The sequence below is a fragment of the Pseudochaenichthys georgianus genome, chromosome 13 (genome assembly GCF_902827115.2).
Source record: "Pseudochaenichthys georgianus chromosome 13, fPseGeo1.2, whole genome shotgun sequence".
NCBI classification, from domain to species: domain Eukaryota; kingdom Metazoa; phylum Chordata; class Actinopteri; order Perciformes; family Channichthyidae; genus Pseudochaenichthys; species Pseudochaenichthys georgianus.
Genome location: NC_047515.1, coordinates 6998983 through 7025036, shown reverse-complemented (window position 1 = coordinate 7025036; position 26054 = coordinate 6998983). Strand labels below are relative to the sequence as shown.

Here is a 26054-nt window from a genome sequence, read left to right as displayed (position 1 = left end):
GCTTTTTTCTCTTCTCTCCAACATTTCTCCTGCTATTCATTTCACCCTCATTCTTACGCTCTGTGTCAGCGAGGTTTAATCTCCTGCTGCTTTTTCTCCTGCCTGTAAAGGACAAATGACTGACTGTTCAAATTTGAACAAAACATGAAAATATGTGATTGTACTGTCCACAGTGAAGTGAAGGGTGAAGATAGAGTTGACACAGCTGCAGGTCAGCAGCAGAGGAGAGAGGAGGGTGTCCGGATGAATTATACACTCCTTAATAATAATAATAATAATAATAATAATAATAGTAATACATTGAATTTTATATATATATATATATATATATATATATATAGCGCTTCTCATCTGCCAAGACAAATCCGAAGCGCTTCACAACAAAAGACACTGATAACATTTAAGAGATACAAAAAAATCAGTTATAAATTCAAAGTCAGAGATAGCGATACAAATGGCAGTATCCAGGTGTACCATGATACAAGTTTATTGGAAGGCCTGCCGAAAGAAGAGGGTCTTAAGGCCGGTTTTGAAGACCTCGGTGGGAGGGGCAGATCTCAGCTGATCTGGGAGGGAGTTCCAGAGGCGCGGGGCGAATGAGCAGAAGGCTCGGTCTCCCATTGTCCGGAGACGTGTGCGGGGGATGTAAAGAAGAGGAGCGTGGCTGGAGCGGAGAGAGCGGGTAGATGTCTGGGTACGGATGAGGTCACAGAGGTATTTTGTGCTTTGGCCATTCCGGGCTTTGTAAGTGAGGAGCAGAACCTTAAACTGGATCCTGTAGTGGACTGGGAGCCAGTGCAGTTGGGAAAGTATGGGGGTTATGTGGGCGGACCTTTTTGAACCGGTGAGAACTCTGGCTGTGCTGTTCTGGACAAGTTGCAGGCGGTTGATGGTGCATTGCAGTAGTCTATTCTTGAGAAGACGAGTGCATGAACCAGTGTTTTGGTGGCATCCGTTGAGAGTGAGGGCTTCAGTCGGGAAATGTTTTTCAAGTGAAAGAAGGAGGTCTTGATGATATGTTTGATGTGGGCTTGGAAGGCCAGAGTGGAGTCAAACTTTACAATGTTGGTGACAACGGAGGAGAGAGGATTGAGCTGACCATCGAGGGAGGGGCTGATGTTGGCGGCCTTCAATTTCATTAGTTATTCTTTCTTCTCCTTTAACCCTCTAAACAGAATAAATCCGCTCATAAACATTCCTCTGAAGTGTTCTTCAAATGACCAGAAGAAGAACTTACTGACAACAGAAAGCAATGGGATATTTCCAATGGATGTTGAAATATTGCAGAAAATATGATTATAATATTATTAAATAATCTAGATATTCAGCAAGCAAATGTTTAGGATATTTCTGTTTTGTTCAGCAGGATAATCCCCACCTTTTCATGCTAATAGTCGAAGCTTTAATTCATTTGCCAGAAGTAAATCACTACCAATGGGCTATGAATGATCGCAGTCACATGACTTCGTGAAAACATCACTAAGGCTAATATTCGTTGTGATGATGTTTAATAATGTTAATAATAAATGTTATTATCACACCTTTTTTCAGGTGCTTAAAGATTCTTTACAAAGGAGCAAAACTTAAAATATAGATTGAGACTTTTTAGACACTTGTAAACAAACCATCATTTGAAGATGCATCTGCAGGATATTATTGAGTGGGCTTATTATTGAATTATTTTCTTTCCGTATAACAAAACTCCTAAGCTTGAATGACCTTATTTCAGGTATCTTACCAAAAATACATTCACATTTATTTGACGTAAGACAAGGGAGCCCCGGGGTGGTAACATGCTAACGAAGACTCATTCCTGAACTGCTCTCCAGTGACCTTGAATGAGACAAACACAATCCTAAAGTTCCCATAGCAATACTCCTAATGGTTCACTACACAGAAAACACCTGAGCACCACTCGCCTTCCGCTTCTGTCCCGCTAAAGTCAGGTTGCTTTTGGCCCCGTTCTTTATCTTAGAGAGGGAATCGTGGCCCCCTGCTTCACAAGCCCTGTCATCGCGGCTATCCTTTTGTATCGGGTTGTTTGAAGGCGTGTAGAAGTATTTCACATCTGAAAGTGCAGACCCTGAATGCAACTTAATTGCTTTTACAACACGCCTGATCCGTATGGCAGGAGTTGGAAGAGGAATGTTGTAGAGACGAGATGAAGGTGGCACCAGCTGTTTGTTTTCAAATGGTGTCTTTGTGGCTGACCTCTGCGGCACACACGCTGCCTGCTGGGAAAGTAAAAGCCTGCCAGAAGCGATGACAGGAATGGTTATTACATATATGGAGCCCCGGCCGCATCATACACTGCAATTCAACCGAGATCAAATCATGCAAATAACATTTCTTTCAGATGGTCTGCCGTTTTTTGGCCATTCTCCCGCCGTTCTATCTCCGTAATTGCAATGTTTTGAGAAAATTGTCTTGTGTTTTCGACAGCTTTATTTTTCTACAGAGAGACATGGCAATCTCAGAGAGGGGGGAAAGTCCAAAAAACAAAGAGCCGATCCAGATAATTGGGTTGAGATTGCACCGACAGCCTGCTGTTAAATGTGTTAAATGAAAGTTTGATGCTTTCGACTGTCATGTTTTTCTGAAGCGCCCATCACAATATTTGAAGAGCTGGAGCTGCTTTCAAAGCTTTTATCAGCACTCACTGGGGCCACTGGTGATAACAAAGGAAAAGGTGGTATGTAAATGAATTTGCCCCAGATTCCACAAGGATGATATTTTTAGTTACTGAAGTACACCTTGGTACGATCCGGCACACGGTTATATTAATACAAATAGATAAGAAACCTTACCTTAACCTTACAATTCAAATCCATATTTCAAAAGCTGTCTTTGCGTTATCTGGTTTATTCTACATGCAGTTTGTTTTTAAGGGAGACTATTTATTGTGCGGCTATTGCCTTTATTAGAGTAAAAGGGGGCAACAGAGGGGCGGGGCTTGTTTTGGATTTCAACCAAGGTTTCCGCAGCAGGGACTGAGCTCATGTAGATGGTCTGCTAGCTCGACCAAGCTGATATTTGGCAGTCCTTTTTTTTAAGATCTTTTTTTGGACACCATTACCTTTTATTAGAGAGAGGGAGTTAAAAGGGAGAGACATAGGGGCGTTTTAGGGTTGGATTCCAACACGGTTCCTCCGCAGCAGCGACTGAGCCCATATAATATATATATATATATATATACGAAGTTACTGAAGTACACCTTGGTATAATCCAGTGGCGGCTGATAAAAATAGATAATACATGAATAAATCTAACATTCTAATTCAAATCCATATTTTTGAGCCGTCTTTAGATTCCCTCATTTGGTTCATTATAAGATCATTGTTTGGGCCAGCAGTGCCTTATGTAGAGTGACAGTGTTTAAAGGGGGGAAGAAGGCCATCCTCTGCATGGACTGAGCCCCTTGTACATTGTACACTATAAGGCGGCCCCTACTTGCATTTTCCTTCTTTTTAAAACGTTTTTTTCGGCAACTATTGCCTATATTGGAGAGACGGGGCTAAAAGGGGCGTCCTCGGGTTGAATTCCAACCTGGGTCCTCCGCAGGAGCGACTGAGCCCATAGTACATGGGCTTCTAGCTCTGCCAAGTGAGCTTTACTACATGCAGTAGTAAAGATCAAAGTGTTGATGGGCTAGGGGAGATAGAGCTGATGACACATGTAAAGGGTCGCAGGCCGGATTCCAACTTAGACTGAGCCCTAGTACATGGGCTCCAACCACTGAGCGATGTGGCGGCCCTACAGTGTCTTAATAAGATGGGTGGCACAGTGTCAGCTCTGCCTGTCCCCGACTCTTCATCCTCTCTCTGTGTGCAAATGGTTTCATTAGCCTTTTCACAATGTCACATTAGTCATCCTGTATTAATCCTTGGCTCTGCACCAGTAGCCTCTCATTCGCATGTATATTACCCCAGTCATTACAGCAATAGGATTACTTCAGGACCATGGAGGTACTAGCGGGTGGCGCTAGCTTTTAGCCTCTAATTGGATATCGTGGTTATGACTGGGACCTTTAATAACCCCTGTGATGAGAGCTTCTAAGGGGTCTCCTCAGAGACAAACCTCTCTGCACACCTACACAGTCAAAGCATGGCTCCAGGCGTTTTACAACTGTTAATAGAGATAATTCAATGACATTTTATACATTGGCTAGCTAAATGTAAACAAGTGTATACACCAGAATATTTCTCCATTATATGATATGAATCTATTACATTCCACACTGACACTTTGACCCTCTGTGTGCCCGGAAGGTGGGATTTAAAGAATAATTTATGTGCAAAAAACAATACATTTGACCCTTGAAATCAACATGATAATGAAAACACAATACAAATGTATGTCAAATAATGTGCACACATATTCATTTAAATAATTTGAATGACTCTCATTTTAAATGTGTTCTGCAGTACTAAATAATTTAAGTTGTTAAGCAATATGTTTAGAGACTCTTATTTTGTAATGGAAGTGTTCCTATGTGTGAAGTGATCTGGTTTTGTTGGGGGGGCCTAAACCAAGTCTAATGTCGTCTGACGTAGTTCCAAAGCAGCTGGGCTGACTTGTTATTTGCTCCGTGTTGCAGCTGGAGGAGCAGCTGAGCCGTCTGCAGAGAGAGAAGAACGACCTGCAGTCCCGGATGGAGGAGGACCAGGAGGACATGAACGAGCTGATGAAGAAACACAAGGCTGCTGTGGCCCAGGTCTGCTTCTGCCCTCTCTTTACCGGAGCAACGGGAACATCACAACCACCACTCCATGCTTCTGTTTCCTATCATGCTCCTTGAATGAACACTTTTTATAATGGAAACACAAAGAAATGAACGTATTTGAGTTCCTCTGTGACTGTCAGAGACCTCAGTTTACCCATAACACCCTGCTCTGCACAAGTCAACCGGAACCTCATTAATTTCTCATTGTTTGTGTCCGAAACTTGCCTCAGTCATGTGGAGAAATTGTAACTTTTTCCGCAGATTTTAGACTCAGGAAGTTAGCATACAATACTATATTTCATATATTCAGCTTCATAAATATTCACTAAATAGTGTATTTCTATAACATTAATACAAATAAAAAAACTCAGCTAGTTTTACACATATGTTCAATCTTATTTCTCTAAAATACATCGCTAGCTTACTTACCCCACCACCACGGGATTTAAGTGGGATAGTTGTTCACCATACATCCCTACCAATTGAGACATTTTTAAAAGCAGTGGAATTAGGCTCTCCTAAGTGGAAGCGAAGTGGAGTGAAAGCGCTTGTTTTTCACTGCTGATGGATGAAGAGTGATCTGCTTCCACTGGCTCCAAAGGAGTCCATCCTTCCTGTCATCATTGCACGAGTTGAATTCCCCGTGGGACCCACGGTAGCAGAGTGCTTCATCTACCGTGAAAAAAGCACTCGTCTCAAATGTTTCACTCGGGTCACATTGAGATAAGATTGTATTGATATGCCTTCTGCAGACTGCAACACGTCTTTCCAGCAGATGTATTTGTCTAGGTGAAGTCACGATGTTGTCTTCATGTTTTGTTGGAGCTACGTGAAGCTTTGTATTTGTCTGCATTCTAGCTGCATGTACAGTCTGCAGAGCTGATGCACTTGCTCGCTGACTTTGCTTGTGTCTTTGTGTTTTCAGTCGGCCCAGAACCTGGCTCAGATCAGTGACCTACAAGCCCAGCTGGAGGAGGCCCTGAAGGAGAAGCAGGAGGTTCAGGAGAAGGTAGATGCTGCTTTTCTGCCCTTAGCTTGCCATTCAAAATCTGTTCCTTTTTTAAAGCACACGTCAGAGAAAGGCCAGTGGGAAGTGTTAGTGAGCCTTAAAGTCAGGTCACATACTGTAAGGCTTTAAAAGACGCTAACTAACAAATAAAAAAACATCATTTATGTATCTTGTAAAAATGTGTCGGGGATCTCACTACTTCGTTGTGTTGCTGAAGAGTTGAGTTCCCAACCCAACTAAACTGACCACCAACATATCGGGGTAAAAGATGTTCCTTTGCTTGATGATGTATTATATCATTTTGAGTGCAAAGGGTGTGAGTAATGATCTGGTGTTAAAACACAAAGCCTCATGATTCTCTACGTGGCAATTCTTTACATCACTGTTACTGAAGTGCATGAAAGTATATTGAATGGTAAAATATACAATCTCTTGTTTGTTTCTCTGTCAATTTGGTTTACAATTGTGGATGCTTGAATCCAAAGAGACAGAAGCGGGATTATGGTAAGCGTTAGGGTTTAGTAATATAGCAATTCAAAAAGGTTTGAGAACAGGATCCACTTTACCTCCCCTGACGCCGAGGCATATCTCGAGTTTTCCCTGCTTCTGTGCCCATTGCAGAATGCCATTTGCAAACTTGCTCGAATGTGCAGCCCTGCCTCTTTTGCCTTGGTTTTTTATTAGCAAAAAACAACCCTTGATGTAATTGATGTGTCATTCAGGCAGGATTGGCACTGGCAATATGGGACACATATGGTCTCCCAAGCTCAGATAAGCAATAATGCTGTACATGGTATAGCTGTCATCTTCATAATGACGGCTGCTGCGGAGTCTTTGTCTCCATCAGACACAGCTGCCCCTGTCAAATCAAACACAGCCAAGAAAAGGCGGAGATTTAACCCCCTATCTCCCACCTTTCAGTCCATGGTATGAGCCATAGAATTACTAACAAAGCACTTATATACGAACAAAGGACTGGCTTACCTAAAGCCAGTTGAGTAGCACTTGAAATGTTTTAGCTCTCTGAAACCTGATGTACTTTATGATTCTGTTTTCTTCAAGTTTGTATCTTCTTGGTCGAATGCACTTATTGTAAGTCACTTTGGATAAAAGCGTCAGCTAAATGTAATGTATGACCCAAGCTCTGTATTTTTCTTTACTATGAATTATGAAATCAACATCTATAGGTTCAGTTTCAGGGCACGTATCTCCACTGAGACGAACAGAAAATGCTGCAACTTACCTAAAGCTAGAAAGAAATCAACAATACCTCACCATTCTTCACGATGTATCACCGGTTGCATTTTGTTATTTAAAGTAGCAATATGAATGGTTTTAATCAGACAAATGATGCTTGTGTGGTTAGCATAGAGCTGGAGTCAATACGTGGTTAGCCTAGCTTTGCATTAAGACCGGAAGCAGAGAGAAACAGCTAGACTTTCTCCGTCTAAAGTTTGACATGATTTAAGTCAAGTGTACTACTGTCCTATGGTGGGTTTCCCATGCTGGTTATATGGGGTAAACACACTCAACCCAGATATAGATAAAGCTTTAAATATTTCAGATGGAGAATGTATAACTCAAAACATCAACAACTGTAATGATTGGTTGGAGTTAAAACTTCAAGCTCTTCTTTAGGTTAATCATTCCCAGTGTTCTTTTCTTTTTTTGGGGACCAATCATTTGAATAAAGGCTCTAAGGTCATAAGGATTAGCATCCATTAGGAGGTGGAGTTGTCTCAAAGCAATGAATAAAGTGCTACAGATGATGACAGTCGAACCAGATAAATATAGAAAAGTAGTGTACCCAGGACAGAGCCTTGAGTAAGTAATAGGGATGTAACGATATATCGCGATATCGCGGTAAATAAACGTCTCAATACCGTCGTGAGACTGACAAAATCTACCCACATTTTATTTTTTTAAATAATTTTTTTTCAAAAAACCTTTATTTAACTAGATGGTCCCATTGAGATCACCGATCTCTTTTTCAAGGGAGACCTGTCCAATATGACAGCAAGTAGGTTACAACATGAACATAAAACAACAGCTAACACAAAAGGACATCGTATTTACAGGGCTACATGTACACACCTAGAGATATGGACAAGTACCAACAGTATATTTATATCTCGCCCTGTCAATAAGCCTCACCTTCTTGGCAAAAACTGTATTGTTTTGGAAGTGGTGGAGAGACAATGCACAGTTTGACCCACTGCTGTCACCCATGGCCAAAGCATATCTCTCTGTCCCAGCAACATCAGTACCAAGCAAGAGAGTTGTTTCCACAGCAGGGGATTTTGCAAACGCCCAAACATCCCCGCTTCTACCTGGAGACATGGACATCCCTAAAAGATAACCTTGATGACGCTGAGTGAGTGAGTTAGAGTTGAGTTACTTGAAAAACTAAAGTGAAACTTAATTTATTCTATTGCAGGGTCTGATTATTATATTGTTGACACTTTAAAATACTACTATCCTACTAAAACGCTGTATAAATCATATTTATTATTTAATAAAGAAAAAAAAATTAAAGTAAAAAAAAATTATTATATATATTTTTCAATATCGCGATAAATATCGTACCGTGGACTTTGTATCGCGATATTATCCTACCATGAGTTGTTGGTATCGTTACATCCCGAGTAATTAAGCATGTATAGATATGTAAAGTTGTGTATGTTTGCGTCATAGATACAAGCCCTCCAGAGCCAGCTGGAGTTCCAGGAGCAGTCCATGGTGGAGAAATCCCTTGTCAGCCGGCAGGAGGCTAAGATCCGCGAGCTGGAGACCAAGCTGGACTTTGAGAAAACCCAGGTCAAACGGCTGGAGGTGAGAAACAAAAACAAAGGTGGAGGAGTGCTGGTGTTGATAGGCAGCTGGTCGAGGAAGCTTCAGCATGCCATGGGAGGAGGTCTTGGGAGGTTAACAAGTAGAGAAAGGTCATGATAAACTGATTCTAAATGGCACCACATGTAAGGTACATGACCATTGCAAGTTAGATATTAGCATCAATGCTTTTGTGTTGCGTTCACTCGACAAGCCGTTCCTTGTTGTGGCAAATCGTTTACGGTTTTGCCTGAGACAAGCACAAGTGAGGGATAGAGGTAACCATCTGCATACTCCCAAGGACACATTGAATACCTCTCGCCCACTGATAGAATGAACCTGTGCTCAGTTTTGCAGGTTCGCTTTAGTAATGACTAACTGTGCAATGTGCTCACCGCAAGGCTAGCTCCCTCTGCTTCTCGCCCTCCAAAGTCAAAATGTGTATTTATTTAATGTGATTCTTTTTTTGCCTGGGGTGGAGTTTGCAGAGTTAGGAAAATACAGACAGTTAGACTCTGCCTTGCTTTTGTGTGGGCTCTTAAGTAAGGGAATAGTTCAGGTTGTATGGGGAGTATAACTTATCAAAGCTGGAGGTAGCAGAGCTCAATCAATACAGATGTGAGGAGGAGGAGGAGGCACAGCAGAAAGTGAAATATGGACAGGCTAGTGGCTACTGCAGGAGCTAACTCGACGATGAAGCACAGTGTGCCGCTGTCATTGATGTGCAGACTGAAGACAGACTGCATGGAGGAGTCAGCTGTTCAAACAGTGATGTTAGGGGTGTACACAAATATTCATACTAGTAACTGTATTGATTTTCAAAAACACTATTGATTCCTTATTACTGGTTTACATGCATGGATAAACTCAAATTACTCAAATTGATTTCATTTGCAAAAATATACCCCATTTATAGTATTTCCCTTTCCAATTGGTGCTATTAGGTTTAGTGTCACAGGGACTGATAAATATGGTGCTTTGTTCTTAATACTATTGTTGTTGTTTTCTAATCTATTATGGTCATTTCCAGGTTCACTTTTGTACTTTGTGCCTCTTCTGGTTCTGCTCTGATTGGTTAGCTGGCCTGCTCTGTTGTGATTGGTCAATCAGTTAGCGATGTCCTGCCCCTAGCCTATCACGTTGGAGTGCTAGCCAAAAGGAGTGAGAATTTGACATAGTGATGTCAAGTTTGAACCACGGATAAGCCCTTGCTGATCTTTGAAGGAGCCATGTCGAAGTAAAAATATAATATTAAAAATGTTGCATAGATAGCACCACTTTTTTCTACTGTAATATCTCAACAAATATGGGATTTATTAATACCACATTTGTTATAGATATTCATGTTCCTCTAAGGATTAATTTGAATCATTTTGTTGACCATCTAGCAACATCATCAGGTACACATTTCAATGTTCCTGGTATTCTTGTCTGGGGAGACGTGAAATACATTTCAGGACGTCATGATTCTGAAAGCTGAGTCTGAAGGCTAACCGGAAGCCAATCATAATTATGAACCTTCTATCCGAATCCGAATCCCTCTATTAGTCCCACAAAGCCTATGAACCAGTGACCCTCTGATTGTTGCACCGTGATGTGTCCCCTGAGCCACAGTGTTCGAACAGAACGGTGTGTGCATGTGTCGGTCAGCATCTTGCCAGGTGACGTACAGTGATGTTAGGATTTAACTTTTTCTGCAGGACGACTAAGTAAATGTGACTGTACATTTATTTGTGTACTGTCCAAATGTGCATAATATTATGTTACCATCGTGAGCTTATGTTGAACCTCTTTTATTCTCTTTGCCCCGCAGAGCCTTGTCGCTCGTCTCAAGGAGAACTTGGAGAAACTGACCGAGGAACGAGACCAGCGCAGCAGCGGTGAGATCCGAGAGAAGGAACAGAACAAACGGCTTCAGAGACAGATCCGCGACAACAAGGAGGAGACGAGCGAACTGGCCAAAAAGGAATCAGAAGCCAGCCGCAAAAAACATGAGCTGGTAAGGACGTGACGGATAATAATGAGACTACTTCTAACAATGATCAATGAACCCGTCCAGCATCCAGCGACAGCACTGTAGCAGCGTTGATATGGGCAACCTCTGATCCACCTCCGCTGACTCTCGTCTCATTAACAGGAAATGGACATTGAGAGCTTAGAGGCTGCGAATCAGAGCCTGCAGTCAGACCTTAAGCTGGCCTTCAAAAGGATCGGTGACCTGCAGGCAGCCATCGAGGACGAGATGGAGAGTGACGACAATGAAGACCTCATCAACAGGTACAGAACAAATCACTTCTGGGTAGGAGCTTTCCGCTCACAAAGTAATCCTCGCTCAAGGTTCACTGACGACCGCTTCTTGTTTTTTTAAACCGTTTGGCCATCTTTATGAAATGTGTTTTTCAAAAAATTAATAGGAATTTGTAAATGTCCCCTCTGTGAGATGAATAAAGGTATTCTGATTGTATCTATTACAAATATACAATCATCCTAAGATGTTTTATAGCTTACAATTTGTAAGTAATTGGTTGCAATTTCCATCCTTACTGCAACATTTTTACTAAAATTGTAAAAAAGAAAAAAAAAATCGATGCTGTTAAATGCAGGCAAACATCTGGATTCTGACTTACAGTCTATGTAGCGTTGTTTCTCTACTACTCTTCTACTCGCTATAAATGCTCATTCTGCCATGTTAGGATGCTAGGATCGAGTTACATGTGACATCAGCTTCCTGTTGGATCTGATCTATTTTTCTTTCCCAAGCGTGACGAGAGCAGATTGAAATCAGTCTCACGTCTGTGTGTAGAACAAAGCTTTGACTCAGATATCCAGGTTCCATTGTGCCTGGAGAGACAACACAGCCACAAGTTGCTCTCCACCTGTAACCGGCACCCAGCGCTGAAGCCACGGAGGAAATACATACAGACACATGTTTACATGTGTCCTTCAATACGGATAAAACAATGGAGATGCAACATGATAATAAGTGAGCTGAAGGTGTATGTTTGAACTTTAGACTGTCAGGCTAGCTGTTTCCCTTTTCCTTCCAGTCTTTATGCTAAGCTAGGCTAACCATCCGTCGTTAACACACACACACACACACACACACAGACACACACACACACACCTATTGTGAACATTTCTCTCAGAAAGAAAGCAGAGTCCTAACTCCGGAAATGAGTTATCATTTTATCACTTCCTCGTCGAGAAATCAATAGATTTTGTGCGGGATAGATTCCAGAAATAAGATTAGTTTAGGAAATTGTTAAGACTTGTTCTATGACATCAAATATGTCAGTAAACACCAACCTGGTGAACATCTGAAGCGTTTGTGTCTTGTCGCTAACAAGTGGCTAGTCTACTAAACTTCATCAGGCCAAACATCAGCAACCATTAGCTTAGCGGTGACATGAAGTCATGCGATCGTCATGCATGTAGTTTGTGTATAGCCTAATGTGTTAATATGCGTAGATTATCCTGCTGAACAAAACATGTAAATATCCTAAATATGTGTTTTTCTACGATCTTATTTTCTGCAATATTCCAAAGTCCAATGTAAAACTCTGGTTGTTTTTTGCGGAGGGAGCCCTTAGGATGCTAACTCCGGGTCAAACTACAGACATACTTCATCTCTGCAGCACTCGTTCAGATGAGGGAGGGAGTGAGTCGCACTGAAATGATCTCTTGATAAAGCATCTCTCACGTTGTATTATCCACAGCCCAGTCCTCAGTCCACTCTAAGGCACCTGCTGAGCCTTACAGTCTCACACACACACACACACACACACACACACACACACACGCACACGCACACGCACACACACACTCAGGGTCGTCCTCCCTCTCAGTTCGCCAAAAGCAAATCAGAACCGGGTCATCCCAGCAACTTCCAGAACACACATATTTACAGAGACATTTTGAACCATCATTCATTAAAGCATCATTTTTTACCGCAGACACTTTCAAGCTTCTCATGTTCTACGTATTATTTCTGTCTTAATTCTTATATTGTGTTTTTCTTTTCTGTTGTCATTTGTTTTTCCTGTTTTCTTTTCTTCCCTGTCCCTCCGCCCATCACCATCACGACCAGTTTGCAAGACATGGTGACAAAGTATCAGAAAAGACAGAACAGAGCGTGAGGATCCTTGACTTGTGTTTGTTGTTTTTAACCACTGGAAATGATGCAGTATTCTCCAGTCTTTGAACATTCGTTTGAGAGGTTGATATCGAAGAGAGAAACGTTTTTCTCCGGGTTTAGATACGGTCCAGTTCGCCCATCACGGTGCGGCTGTCACACCGTTAGAAACGGGCTGATATCTGAAGGGAAATCCCCCCTGACAGAAGAACTAGAAACGAGTTGGAAGGCTCCTCGGCATTCTTGGCCAATTTAGTGATTTTCATCTATTTCAAGACATCAGCTATTGGTGTCAGGCCCTCGGAACCAAAGAGCGATGGCTCAGTTCCAGGTGCACACATGTTCAACAACTCAAATGCCTCATGGCAGATGCAGAGATACAGTCGATCCAAGAAGGGGGGATTTCCTTTTGATGTGTGAAGGCTGGGGGATAATGCATCATCACCAGTGCTCAGAGATTCCTTCATAACACACCGTGTCCTCTTCATTGCATGCACACCACTGACCATTTGTTACTTGAGTCCCAGCATGACACGTCTCTCCTTCCTCGGAGTCTCTGTACCCGCTTTGCAAAGCTTTGAATTGAAAGGCATATTGTCTTGATCTCTCAAGTGGTCCTCCTGGAGGCCCAGACCCTGCTCTCCCTTCACCTTCACACAGCCGGGGGGGTGTATCCAGCTGTGTGTACCGCCTCGGTCTTAGGGCATCATGTCGGACTTCATGGTGTCATGTATGGACAGCGGTCTGCAGTGAGTCAGCCTCTGGCTCCCGGGGGCCACCTTAATATTTCATGGCCCCGCTCCAGGGCTGGATGTGACTGCAGCTCAGCGGCGTCTGCCCTCCTGACAGGGGACGGAAAGAGTGTGCTCCTCATCCATTGACTCGCAGCTGCTTAATAATGCAGAACGCTCAACTGTCGGACAAAAAGCTGTCTGGCTCACCGGACAAGTAGCACGCACACACGCAGCGTTAACCTGTGGCCCTCAGCCAGTGCGTGCCTGTCAGTGGGAGGGGGGGGGGGCTGTTGTCAAAGACACCAACGTGTTTTTGTACCCGGCTGTTTGCTCTGCCACCTCTGAATAAAACAGCTCACGTTGTACGGTGTTTGGATACAACGTGCATTTCTATTTCCGTGACATGTAAATAACATGGCTATCCATTTGAATAGATTAATATTAATACAGTATAATTGAATTGGTATAAAGCTGTATGAGCCTATCGATGCATCTAATACTGGAGCCCCTTTGGCTTAGAAAATACCTATGAAATGATTGTTTAACATCATTTATTTGTAAATTAGAACTCCTGAGCTCACTTTAAACTTTACATTTTCATTTGAAATGTTCCTGACACTAACCTGTACAAATCGAAATTGATTTTTGGTAAATACAGAGCTGTTTTTCAGTATTAAACAAATATATGCTTCTTTACCACAAGCTTCTAAAAGAACATCCACACATTATTCTTCAATACTGCTCAGATACTGCTGGAAGGTACATGTGTTTACTTTGGCTTCTTAGCTGTCACTCAACATGTTCTCAGACAGCCAACAGGGGCTTGGAGGACGACATAATATCACTGATGCGTCTCCAAAGACCTTCTCTCTTACTTAAAAAATCTAAAGTGGAACTCACTTTACCCCAGATATTTGATTACACTAAGGAAAGGCTTTTGTCGCTTCATGTGACATCTAATGAATAACTGTTCAACGCCACTGCTCTTGACGGTGTATGTTTTGCAGCGCAGATGAACTGTGTCACCTTCTCTTGTGGCGTGGGGGCTGAGAGGATGTTTCCCCGCGGCCTGGGAGACGATGCATATGCCTGTCTGCGCTGCAAAGCCACAGGGACTTCACTAGGTCGACAGTTTCATATATCGGAGGCATGAACAGTGGCGTCCGTAAGACCCAGGGACCCAGAGGAGCGGAGCAGAGCAGGAGGATCTATAGAAGCTAATGATGAATGTAATGGTGTGTAACAGAGATGTACAACCAATGGCGGCGGGATGTCACAGACAATTAATGTCTCCTCAGCACTGTTTGTTTGCTTCCCCCAGGCTCTCGGCAGGGCTTAACTAATGGTACGGTGGTCAAGGACATCAATTGTGTTTGACACCATGTGTGAAGTGCCCAATTATATATTGCCCACAATTGTGGTTTTGGCTGTAGAACCTGCGAGTGCTCTGAATGTATAACAAAAGTGTACCCAGACAAGAAAGTCTTTGGAAATAGTGACACAAAATATGAAAGCTCTTTTAATGAAATCTGAGTTATAAATCGTTTAATACTGACCGTCGCTTTAAAACATTTACTGTCAACGTCTATAATGTATTTTACTACAATAATCGCTCGTAGCATCTCTAGTGTGATGACTGTTTTGAGGCAAATGCCGTGTCTCAATTCAGATACTTCCCTTAGTACGCTGCCATGGTGACTGTGAACATGTGTTGTATTTCAACCAGGAAGCGTTATCTGAAATACACTCGGCTGATGTGCCCTCGACAGAAGTGTTAGTGCTGCAGCTAACAGCGGCTATCGACTAGCTGCTTTTAGCTAACTAGCAAACAGAAATGTTGCTAGCAATGTTATCGTTTGCGGTTGCAAATCATTACAGGCAGCTCGATCAACCCAATAACATTTATGGTTGCTTTTTAACACTATGATAGTGGTATCTTTATCAAATACAAAAAAAACACACATACAGCGTTTTGTTGACGGTTCTGTGTTGACCAGTGCCGCAACTTTAATTAAAAAGTGGTTGTTCAGTATGTTAAGTGTACAGCATTCAGTCTTATAAGTGCACTTTAGGTACTTACAGTGCATGTTGCTATACTGTACTTCGCACTGGGACAAACCTATGCACTCAAAAATATCAACAGTACAGAAGTATTGAGACGCAGCAGTGTTTTTGTCAGCCTTACCCTTTCCACACACAGAGGTCCTGTGCTTCGTATGTCCACTATCCGCCCTGAACCCTGCCTATGACTTGTGTGGCACTAGAACACACCACACATTGGGAACTGACTTAAAGCAGACCAGGCAGCAATTACCTTTCCTCCCTTCAAAACATATTGGGCATAATCATTTCAAGGACAAGGAGTTGCTGACCATGAGTCATTTGTCTTTGTTTAAGGAGACTCGCCAGTCTCACTACGAAGGGAAAACAACCTTAACTGCACTTGGTTTCCCCATGTTCATATGTTCGAGAGGGAAGAGGTTTCTTATTTTAAAGGCGTTTTGCCAGTGAACACAAAGGTTATAAAGGAATCCTTTATAAAAGCTCCAGGAAAGAGTTGACTCGACAACACTTGACCAACGCACAAATCCGTGCGAGCCTTTAACTCTAAAAGGGTAAAAAAAAGAAAACGTGATACTGTAACCTACGTAATACTCCTTCAGTTATGTGTATTCATTATTTTCTCAAAAGCCCCCAGAGACAGACGATGAATTACATCTAAGGAGTCGGTCGCCTCCCTCCTCAGCTTTGGTATGAATGCTCTCCCATCATTACCGCCCAAGGTTATTGTATTCCATGAAAGCTAGCAAGATATGGATTTGGAACTCAATGGCCATTATTTTTAAATATAAGCTTTGAAATCACATAAACTAACGATGTTGTTATTATCATAGTTTAAGTGGGCCTTTATAAATAATGTTTTTCTCTCTCTTCCACGGCGAGATGGGAGGCTTTGTGAAACAGATGCAGAGGCGTTGAGCCACCCTCTGATGTCTCTGTAGGACTATTAAGCTGTAACAACTTAATTTCACAGCAACACACAAGCACTGGGCTTTGACGGCACTTAATGACTGCTGCGCTCTCTTCATCCGTGTCAAATTTGATGACGAGCCCTCTGTTTTACTCTGTGGCTCGCAGTGGTTCGTGAATGTGTAATGATGATTGAGACGGAGAACAGCGCAGTGCCCAGCTGTGTACCAAATCATTCTGTCAACAACGGATATGACTGCGTGTGTGTGCAGGACTGGTGATGAAAATAATTATCAGATGAAAGGTGCACGTGGACGTTTCCTGCCACCGCTGTGCAATGCAGCAAATCATCTGGTTTTTTTCCAACAAAAGTTCTCAGTTTTTTTCTATCTTTAATCCTGATGACATTTGACATGACATTTAAACAAATGGACGTGGACAATTCTTCTCATTTCATCGTTTTTGGTTGTTACGCTCCTATTGTTGGAGGTTTATGCAGGTATTTCCTGCTGAAGGCTGTTGGACTGAAACACAGACAAATATAACGGGGTTCTTACGGTCATTAAAAACCTGGGAAATATTTATATAATTTGTTTTTGGTATTTGAACGCCACTATATGTCAGTTCAGTCAAGTCGGAAAATATCTTCTGATAAATCTTTCTGAAGTGAACTCCGCAGATTTAACATAGCACGTGTCAATCAAGAAGAAGAAACAATCCAAACATGCAGTCAAACTACAGATACCATCTTTAATATTCAATGCATTCTTCTTTGTTGCCAAATCGTGCCGTCTACATTTCCCACAATGCAACTCTGCTTCATAGGTTTTGTCAGAGATTCAGGTGTGTTATGCTGGTAGCTATGGCTCTGCAATACTATGCATTGTATGACCCCTTTACAGCACCTGGCAGGTGTTGAACACATTGTCAGTTTAAATAAAGTTATTTAAAAAAACAAGGATAGTTCCTATATGCAGGCTCTCTCACTGGTTCTTGCTCCTGTCATGGTGCTGCTGGGGCTCTGGGAGAGGTACAGGTAGAATGTGTGTTGGTTGCCTGAGATGCTAACTGCAGGACCATGAAAGCGCTCGTCTCAAAGTGACAGCAGGAAGAAGCCGCTGCGTGGTGTGGCATGTGTGTGTGCTTACGGGTGCTTTTTGAGCATGAATAAATGTCACTATCCCCCTTTGCTTCCACACTAACACTTACAGCCTTCATTGTTTGGATCCACAGCTACAGAGAAATACAGGAACTTTCCCACCAGTGTTGTCTCTCCTTTCACCCTAACATTTGTTTTGCCTTTTTCTCTCCTCTCTGAATGACAATTTATTACAGTTTTCTATTCATAACCTCCTCCACATCTCTCCTCTGACTGGTTCTCCTGTCTCTGACTCCTCTCCAGTCAGGGCGATTCAGACACAGACTCTGAGGTGGAGGACCGTGTAGACGGGGTGAAGTCATGGTTGTCTAAAAACAAAGGATCCGCCAAAAACCTCTCGGATGACGGCAGCCTCAAGAGCTCCAGGTCAGTACACAGGCAGCTGCTATTACTACCACTACAGCAGCTGTTACTAAGTCGTCTACCTACACATTTGACTGCTTCTGAACTGTGTCGGGATGAAGTTAATGCAATAGCAGTAGAGCACTTGGTTGAAATAAGGTGGGAGCTATTACTTACGTGTTTCAAAGCTGCTTTGTCTTTATTGTCGTCCGCTCGGTGAAAAGGAGACTTTTTTTTTTTTCCAAACAAACCACCTCCGTGGCAGATTTATCGACCTGCCCACTGGCCAGCTGGCGTAGTCTACCTGAGCCGCTTGCTGAGATTAATGAATGTGTCTGCCAGGTGACAGCTTCCAATGCCCCAGATTTGTCTCCTTACCAGAAGATTTAACTTCACTTCCTCTCCGAGCCACTCCCAACTTTAAAAACTTTGTGAGCTTTTAAATCTCTCTTAGCAGCTTGTCCCCACAGACAGACACTGTCTGATTCCCCAGCACTTACTCCTGTAATGTCTTTTTACATCGATGGGACTTTAATGTCAATTTATTTGCCATTTGCAAACGTATATCCTGCCTAGTTGTCAGTCCTTCACATAGACCCACGTTATTAGTTTCTTATCAGTTGTCTACAGCTATGCTATCCTTTCTCTGTCTTTCAGTCATTGCTGTACTCTCATTTTGCTAAGTTTCATTAGGTAACATTCGACTACAGGAGCTGCCCTCTTGAAATGATGACACCATATGTAACCTGAGTGTGCACAGTTGTATAAAGAGGCCTAAGAACCAATCTCAGCCTGTTAGCATGAGCAACCTAGCTGCTAATAAGCATTTAGCATTAGCATTTGAACAACTAAGCTCGTTATCTCTCTAAATACATTCATAACCAAATTGACGCAGACTCATTAGTATTTAAAAACGTCATCTGTTTGTCTGCTGACAGTAATATGAACACACACATTGGTCTGATAGCGCTGGCTAACCTTAATGTCAGTGGATATGCGGTTAAGCTAGCTGGCGACATGTTTAAATATGCATATAATCACTTTCGTTATAGAAAGTCAAAGTTACTTCTCTCTACATGTCCACTCAACGTACAGTAGCAAATGTTAAGGTCAGATTAGAGTCCTTCATCCAATCTGTGAGATTTAGGTTTCAACCAAAAGCATTTACTGTCAAGAATAGTAAGACTTATGGGATACAAGTCAAACGTTGCCTTTCTTTTGGCCAGATGAGGGTTTTTTGCCATTATGCCAAATTGGACAAAACATCTATTTTACTTTAACGTGAGCTTGTAATGGATTCATGATTTGTCCATTTCTTCATCATTACTGTGGCCTTTATCTGTCATTGATGGGCAATGCAATTATTTTTATGTCTTAACATTCCAATGCAGGAAAAAAAAACGCTATTAGTTTCTTATCATTCTTCACAGCTACGCTCTCCTTTCTCTGTCTGTCAGTCATTGCTGTACTCTCATGTTGGCTACATTTCTTGACTCTTTTATTTGTCAATTTCATTCATTTGTTTTTATTTGTTTCCTTTACTCACCTCCACTTGACCTCATCTTTGTCATTTTCTCCCTACCTGTCTTCTTTCCTTTGTCCTTTCCACTGTGGCTTCTTTCTAGATATGCTTCAAATGTAGACGCAAAGGAAGGGAAAGAGGGTAAGGAATGGAAAGAGTTGAATAAAGAAGGCAAAGAGGTAGAGCCGAGCAGGCCTATGTCGGTGATGAGCTCGCTCAGCTACAGAAAACGCTCCAACGTTGACGGCAAAGGGGAAGCCCTCTTCAGTTCCCTCAGGGAGAATGCCGACTCAGAAGATGCTTTCCATAAGGGTAAACCTAAAAGCTCTGATCTTCAGCATGACTCAATGAACTCCAGGCGGAAGTCCCAGGCAGAGGATACTCTGAAGGACAGAGATTCAGTCATCTCACAGGCTTATTCAGAGGCCAATAGCCGAGCCAGGAAAGGCATGGACAGCCGCTGGGGGGACTTTGACAAAGAATCAGTCGTTTCATACGCTGCGCCAAGTCGGGCCTCAACGCGTCTTGGATTGAGCCCCGAGAATGACGCCAAATCTACCGTCAGCTTAGGTCTATCGAGCCCACTGGGACGCCACCAAAGCACCTCACGCTTAGATGAGAGCAGAGGCGGGCGCTCAGCTTATGGTAGCAGTCCCAGCAGCCCTTGCTTCAGCAGACGGACTGGCGGTCGAAGCCCTGGGAGCGTTAGCCGAGCTGATTCCCACATGTCCCTGGCACGCAGCAGCCGCCTGAGCGAGTTTGGCGTTGATATTGATGATAGTCGCAGCGTGGCTTTTACCGAGAGATCAGCGTACAGTCCTCACTCGTCCACTGGCCGCAGTGTCTCCATGCCTCCATCACAGGCCAGATCATCAACTACCGATAATGACCCAAATGATAACATGGATATCAAAACAGTCAGTCATCGCAACTACCTCGACCCTGACCTGGAGAAAGCCATCAACGAGGTTCTGAGTTTCAAACCTATCAAGTTTAAGCGTACGAGCTTGGAAGACTCTGAGGCTGACGAAGACAAGTCCAAGAATGATAATGACGACAGCAAAAGTCTCCGCAACGGAGATGTCGGTCGCCCTGCCAGCAGTCTAAGGCGTTCAGCGTCGGCGGTGGACTGCACCAGAGCTCCCCGCAGCGGCACCAGCAACAGCAGTCGCCATCGCAGCAAGAGCAAAGGCAAGAGCAAGAAGAAGAAGAGAAGCCACAGCTCAGAGTCCGACAGCTCAGGAGACGACCGTCGCCACAGGAGCAGCTCCAGGAGCAGCTCCAGGAGCAGCTCCACGAGTAAGTCCAAGAAGTCCAAGAAAAAGTCCAAGAAGAGGGCCGAAACTTCGTCTTCTTCCTCGTCTTCTTCGTCTTCAGATTCTGAATCTGATTCAGACTCGAGCTCCGGTGCTTCCACCATTTCCTACCGTAGCTCCAACAGTGTGAAGAGGGCCCCGGTACGAAAGACCTCCAGCCCAGAAAAGGCAGCAGAAGAAGAAGAAGCTAAGCCACCGAGTGGGGGCCTTAACAAAAAGGATGAAAAGAAGAGGAAAAAGAAGGTGGACAACCTGATGTTGAAGTACCTGTACCGGGCGGACAGTGACTGAGGCAGGCAGTAGGTGATGCCTGACATGGACTTAGCTTGAAGTGTGGTTTTCAAGCATGGTGTGACCTAACCAGTGTTGTGCTAGTTACTTAAAACCAGTAACTAGTTACCATTACTAGTTACTTCATTTCAAAAGTAACTCAGTTACTTTACTGATTACTTACACCAAAAAGTAATGCGTTACTGTGAAAAGTAACTTTTTAGTTACTTAAAAAAGGGCTCCCATTATATTAATGCCCTTATAGCCTTCATTTCAGTACTGTTATTGCATTGGAGAATAATACAATCTGTTGATCAACTTGACATGCATTATATGCAATCTGGATAGCATCGATATTAGCTGGCTTTACATGTTTGTATATTCTTTCTCCAGGTAGTTGGAAAACGTTTTCCGTTTCATATGCCGTGTGCCGCCCGGACATGCTATCATGCTAACTAGCTCCCTGAAAGCGGGTGACTCCACTGTAGCAATAGCTGCATGTGTTCTACAACATACCGTGCAATGGCTTTATCGACTTTTCCCTGGCTAGCAGTCCCTTGGTTAAAATCCAGCCGCTGTTGCTTAGGTGCAGGTGGAGGTGGAGTGGCGTCGGCTGAGTCTCTGTGGTCTTAGCTACTAGCTTCGTCCCAGCATGTTGTTTCTGCAGATGTTTTAAGAGATTTGAATGACTGGTTTGGGCAGTAGATAGGCTCTTTGACCCGCCAGGACACAACTTACATTTAACTAAAACGTTCTTTTCTTTGTGCTCGACAAAAGTGAAATAGTGAGAATATCTCCAGGTGGAGAAACTAGACTTGAGCTCCGCCGCCGCCATGATAGTCTTGTTAGTAAACAACACAAACACGCCCACAGCCCGTCTCCGCATGTGACACAGGAAGTATCTAAGTACCGTACATTTACTCAAGTACTTAAGTACAGTTCTCATCTCTGTTCACCTGGCTGTTGACTATATAAAAAAACTAACGCAGTAACGGAGTAACGCACCATGTAGTAACGGTAACTGAGTTACTGAATTTAAAAAGTAATGCGTTAGAGTACTAGTTACTGCCAAAAGTAACGGCGTTACAGTAACGCGTTAGTCCCAACACTGGACATAACCAAAGACTTTCGCTTGTCAATCAGCTCACTAACTATTCCACATTTAGTCTGGCATGGATCAGACTTAAACACTTGAAATTCTAATGTTTGGGTTTGCGTTTTTGATGATGCATGCCGAACATTTTTGATGTTTACTCCTCCACCTACTAAACAGTGAGCACAACCTCTATGGTTCTCTTTTCACACGTGAGGTTTTCATTGAAGACTCTGGGAGCCGGGGGTTGTGAATGTTTTCACACCAGGAAGTGCAGTGGTGAGAAGCTGCATTCAGCCTGCATGGTAACTCGGCCCTTAATCATTCCCAAGATGTCACTTTGATTTATGGCCTGAAAAGAACACGAGTGAAATAAGAAAGGCCTTAATACATGTCTCCTTCCTGCGCTGGAACTGCCGTTTGGATTAGACCCCGAGCATTGATTTACAACGAATTACACTTTAATTTGATATGCACGGTTGACAGTAATTAACCCCAGTTTGCAATATTTAAACAGTTTGATTGTTAAATAGTGCTAAGAAGCCGGGCTAGGCTTTTACGTAGACTGCTGAATGGATTGTATTGTTTTTGTTCATTATAATAAATAGAGATGAGGGAAAAACTCCCAATACTTTGGATGGTACCTTTTTATTCCCTAAAGAACCAAAAGAACAGGTGTGCATGCTCTGAGCATACTGCATGAGGTGCTACAGGTCAAGCTGGTTCATGGCAGTTATGAGAGCTCAACATGCCGTAACACCAGAACACAACCGAGTCACCCCGTTGACATCATGTACAAGTTAGAAAAACCCTGTTAATATAGAAAACACAGCTAGTAGTACACAGTGAGTCATGTACAACACAACAGATTAAGGCTTTTGTAATTATTAATCAAGAATATTGACTGAACAAACAAATAATGGTCGGCAGTCTTCTTAGCAAACCTATATGAACTACTTAAGCTCTCCTCACATTGGTTTCATGTAGCAATGCCTTGAGCTCTCTGAGACACCAAACTGTCCTCTGCTCACTTTCTCGAAAATAACATCGGCTTCTTCTCGATCTTTCCTTGTAGCACCGCTGGCCGGAAATACTACTACTTCGATCGGTCTGATGAAGAGGAGGAAGAAGAAGAGAAGGAAGGCAGGGGGGCGACCCAGAGCTCTAACTCCCGCGACAGAAACAGCAGCCAAATGAAAGAGGACGATGGCGAGGACGGGCCTTTTGAGACTTCGTCGTAGTCCTCGCTTTCAGCACCTCTGGACGCGCCCTCTCGCACTGTGACAGTTTGTCTTGCATGCTAAGTTGACCACGGTTGCGGTCACAACCACACACTAAATAACACTCAACCAGAGCTTCCTACGGTGAGGCAGCCCCCCCGGGGATAGGTCATAGTTTGACAGACTTTCATCAGTCTCTGCTCAGTGCACACACAGCAGCTCCGTTATTCTCCGCTGGTCGCATGCAGGCAGCAGTCGCTCGGCTGTATGGTTGTGAGTGAGCCAAAGAACTTGAGGTTGAAATGATAATCTTTGTCTCTTTCACGCTTCCTCTCTTCGTCACATATATTTCACCACAATAATATGTATTGCCATAGTACAATGTATTGCCAAAAAGCCTTTGTTTCAGTATGTGAGCACACTGTTTTTACTTCTGGCCAATTGAGTCCTGAGAAAAGTCCCAACAGCCTTTTTTTTCCTTCTCGATCTAATTCCCATTTCGAGTTTCAAGTGCCATCTGATGCAAGTGTTCTCCTCTGCAGCCGTGGCATTTCAGTCACTGCCGCACTGTATGCTCTCATCATCTGCTCACTATCTGTTTGCTGGGAACTGATCTCTTCCTCAAAGGGGAGGACGAGAGCAACACTTTCTGTTCTGCTATAAAAGCATTTGAATCTTTTGTTTTAATGTTTGATAGATTTGTTTGCAGAGGACCGCCGTAGATAAAATTAATTTCCATGATGTTTGAGCTTACCTCTGCGAAAGACCTTGCCTTACTTTTAATTCGACTTGATTTGACTAAATAATTTCCAGAGTTTGTGGGTTTGTCCTTGTGCTTGTCTTTTACGTGTCGTCTGTGTTTTGAGTTCACTGAGCTTTCCTTTTCCACAGGGAATGTACCTGGCTTTGGGCACCTTGTCTTTTGTATGGTATCCTCAACCAGCATGTTCAAGGAAGTAACTGGTGTTATTCTATATTTGTCTTATCGTCAGCAAATCACATGGCAGGACCAAAACCAACAATCTATTTTCAAGACCTTAGTATATGTGACAAAATGATCTGAGCTTAAATACTTGTACTTTCAACCATCAGCTAATTGGTTCCTTCCTTTAAAGGCTTACAAAAATAAGTTTTCTATTTTCAAAAACATTCAGTCATTTACTAAATTGCCAGCCACTGTAGTTTTAAAGCAACTGGGAATGCGTTAGTCAATAATAATGTCTCAGCTAGCTTGTTAGCTTGTTTGCTAACTGGACAATACTGTTATTCACATTTGATTCAGGAGCCAGATAAAGTGCACAGTGCAACGGCACTATTAGACTTTCCAAAAATATAATTCAAGCAAATGTCAACCAACACGTAGGAAAACCTTTCCCTCAACACTGTGTAATCCAAATGCTTCGACTCATTGCCTCGCAGATAGTTTTGTATCATAATAATTCATCAAGCACTGTTAGCTAGTTCTCTGAATTCTGCGCTAGCGGCTAGCACATTAGCCTAGCTTACAGATAATGCGGCAGAACCTTCAATAGTAGGCCAGAGTGATGTCATTTCAACATCTTTACAGATACAATTATCACATGTGTTTACCATATGCAGTCATTTTGAACAAGTGACAGCCCTCTCAACATCTTATGATAGTTTTTGTCAGCAGCATTTGATATTGCTGCTCAATGGAGGAAGTTGGACTGTAAGAATTGACCAAACACGTAAATCAACCACTAATTGTACTGTTTCCATCGAGATCAAGTGATCTTCCATTGTCTTTTCATGGGTTTTCATGATGATGCAAGACAACTATTGAATATCACCAGTCGTCTCCTTCGAGCCTCATTGTGTACTTGACTTCAATAACTGGACACACCTGTATAACCCATAATGTGAAATCATGTTGAGTGTTGATGAGGCCTGCTTATTTGTCAGGTTTTCTTTTTTAACCCAATGATGCCTTGAAACAGCAAGAGAATAGGAACCTGCAATTTCATGGCTGCTAAAGTGTTACATCCCGAGCTTTTGTCATCTGTCTGGTATTTGAGGAGCATTTATTTCTATTTGTGAAACCTTTTACAGTCCAGGAGAGCTTAGCGTGGCATTTGGGGCTGAAAAAAAATGTGTGGATGTTGTTCATCATGGGGGAAGTTGTTATTCTACTATACATGCTTTTCTTATACTCATGTCTTCATTTGTATTCTCTATGCAGACAACACAAGTGTGGAAATGTGTTTTTGACCTTATTGATAAAAGTTTCTCGCTTCAACAGAAAAAAAACAAAAGCGCCGGCATAATATTGCTGACTGCACACCGTATTTATATATAAATATGTGTATGATTGATGCTAGCTTTGAAAATAGTTCATGTTTATTTTCATTATTGAACAAATTGACCACTTGTTATACATTTTGCATTACAGTTTAATATATTGTAAATAAATGATGGTGATTGTTTTAAAATGCATTGAAGACTGGATTTGTGAGTGTTTGTCTGAGTGTCAGCAGCGTTGAACAGAACTTTGGAGGCCAACCCGGAAGTTAGCATTGCTGGAGCTACCTCAATAAAAAGCAATGGGATTTTCCTTTAGATTTTTGGGATACTGAAGATGATATTATTTATGATACTTTTACATTTTCTAACTGCAATCACCATAAGTAAATACTAGCTAACGCAAAACTTTAATTCTCCAGAGCTCTTAATGACGTTTACTTGTCTTACTTTTTATGACACAGAAGATTACAGAT

The 26054-nt window shown here is 42.5% G+C and overlaps 1 protein-coding gene across 8 annotated transcripts in view; it reads left to right on the top strand.

Annotated features, from left to right (window-relative positions):
• myo18ab (myosin XVIIIA b) overlaps positions 1-25773 on the top strand; it is a 130880-nt gene extending 105107 nt beyond the window's left edge. For 5 of the 8 annotated variants that reach the window (XM_034097091.1, XM_071205322.1, XM_071205321.1 and 2 more), the window contains 9 exons: positions 4598-4714; positions 5649-5732; positions 8427-8564; positions 10375-10560; positions 10699-10838; positions 12649-12693; positions 17800-17922; positions 19524-21035; positions 23175-23264. In XM_034097091.1, the coding sequence (XP_033952982.1) occupies positions 4598-4714; positions 5649-5732; positions 8427-8564; positions 10375-10560; positions 10699-10838; positions 12649-12693; positions 17800-17922; positions 19524-21027 (2337 nt within the window). In that variant the 3' untranslated portion in view covers positions 21028-21035; positions 23175-23264. Of the gene's footprint in view, positions 1-4597; positions 4715-5648; positions 5733-8426; positions 8565-10374; positions 10561-10698; positions 10839-12648; positions 12694-17799; positions 17923-19523; positions 21040-23174 lie in introns of all 8 variants that reach the window. The other 3 variants (XM_071205318.1, XM_071205323.1, XM_071205319.1) reach the window with 3 other exon arrangements.
• Positions 25774-26054: the final 281 nt, after the last annotated feature.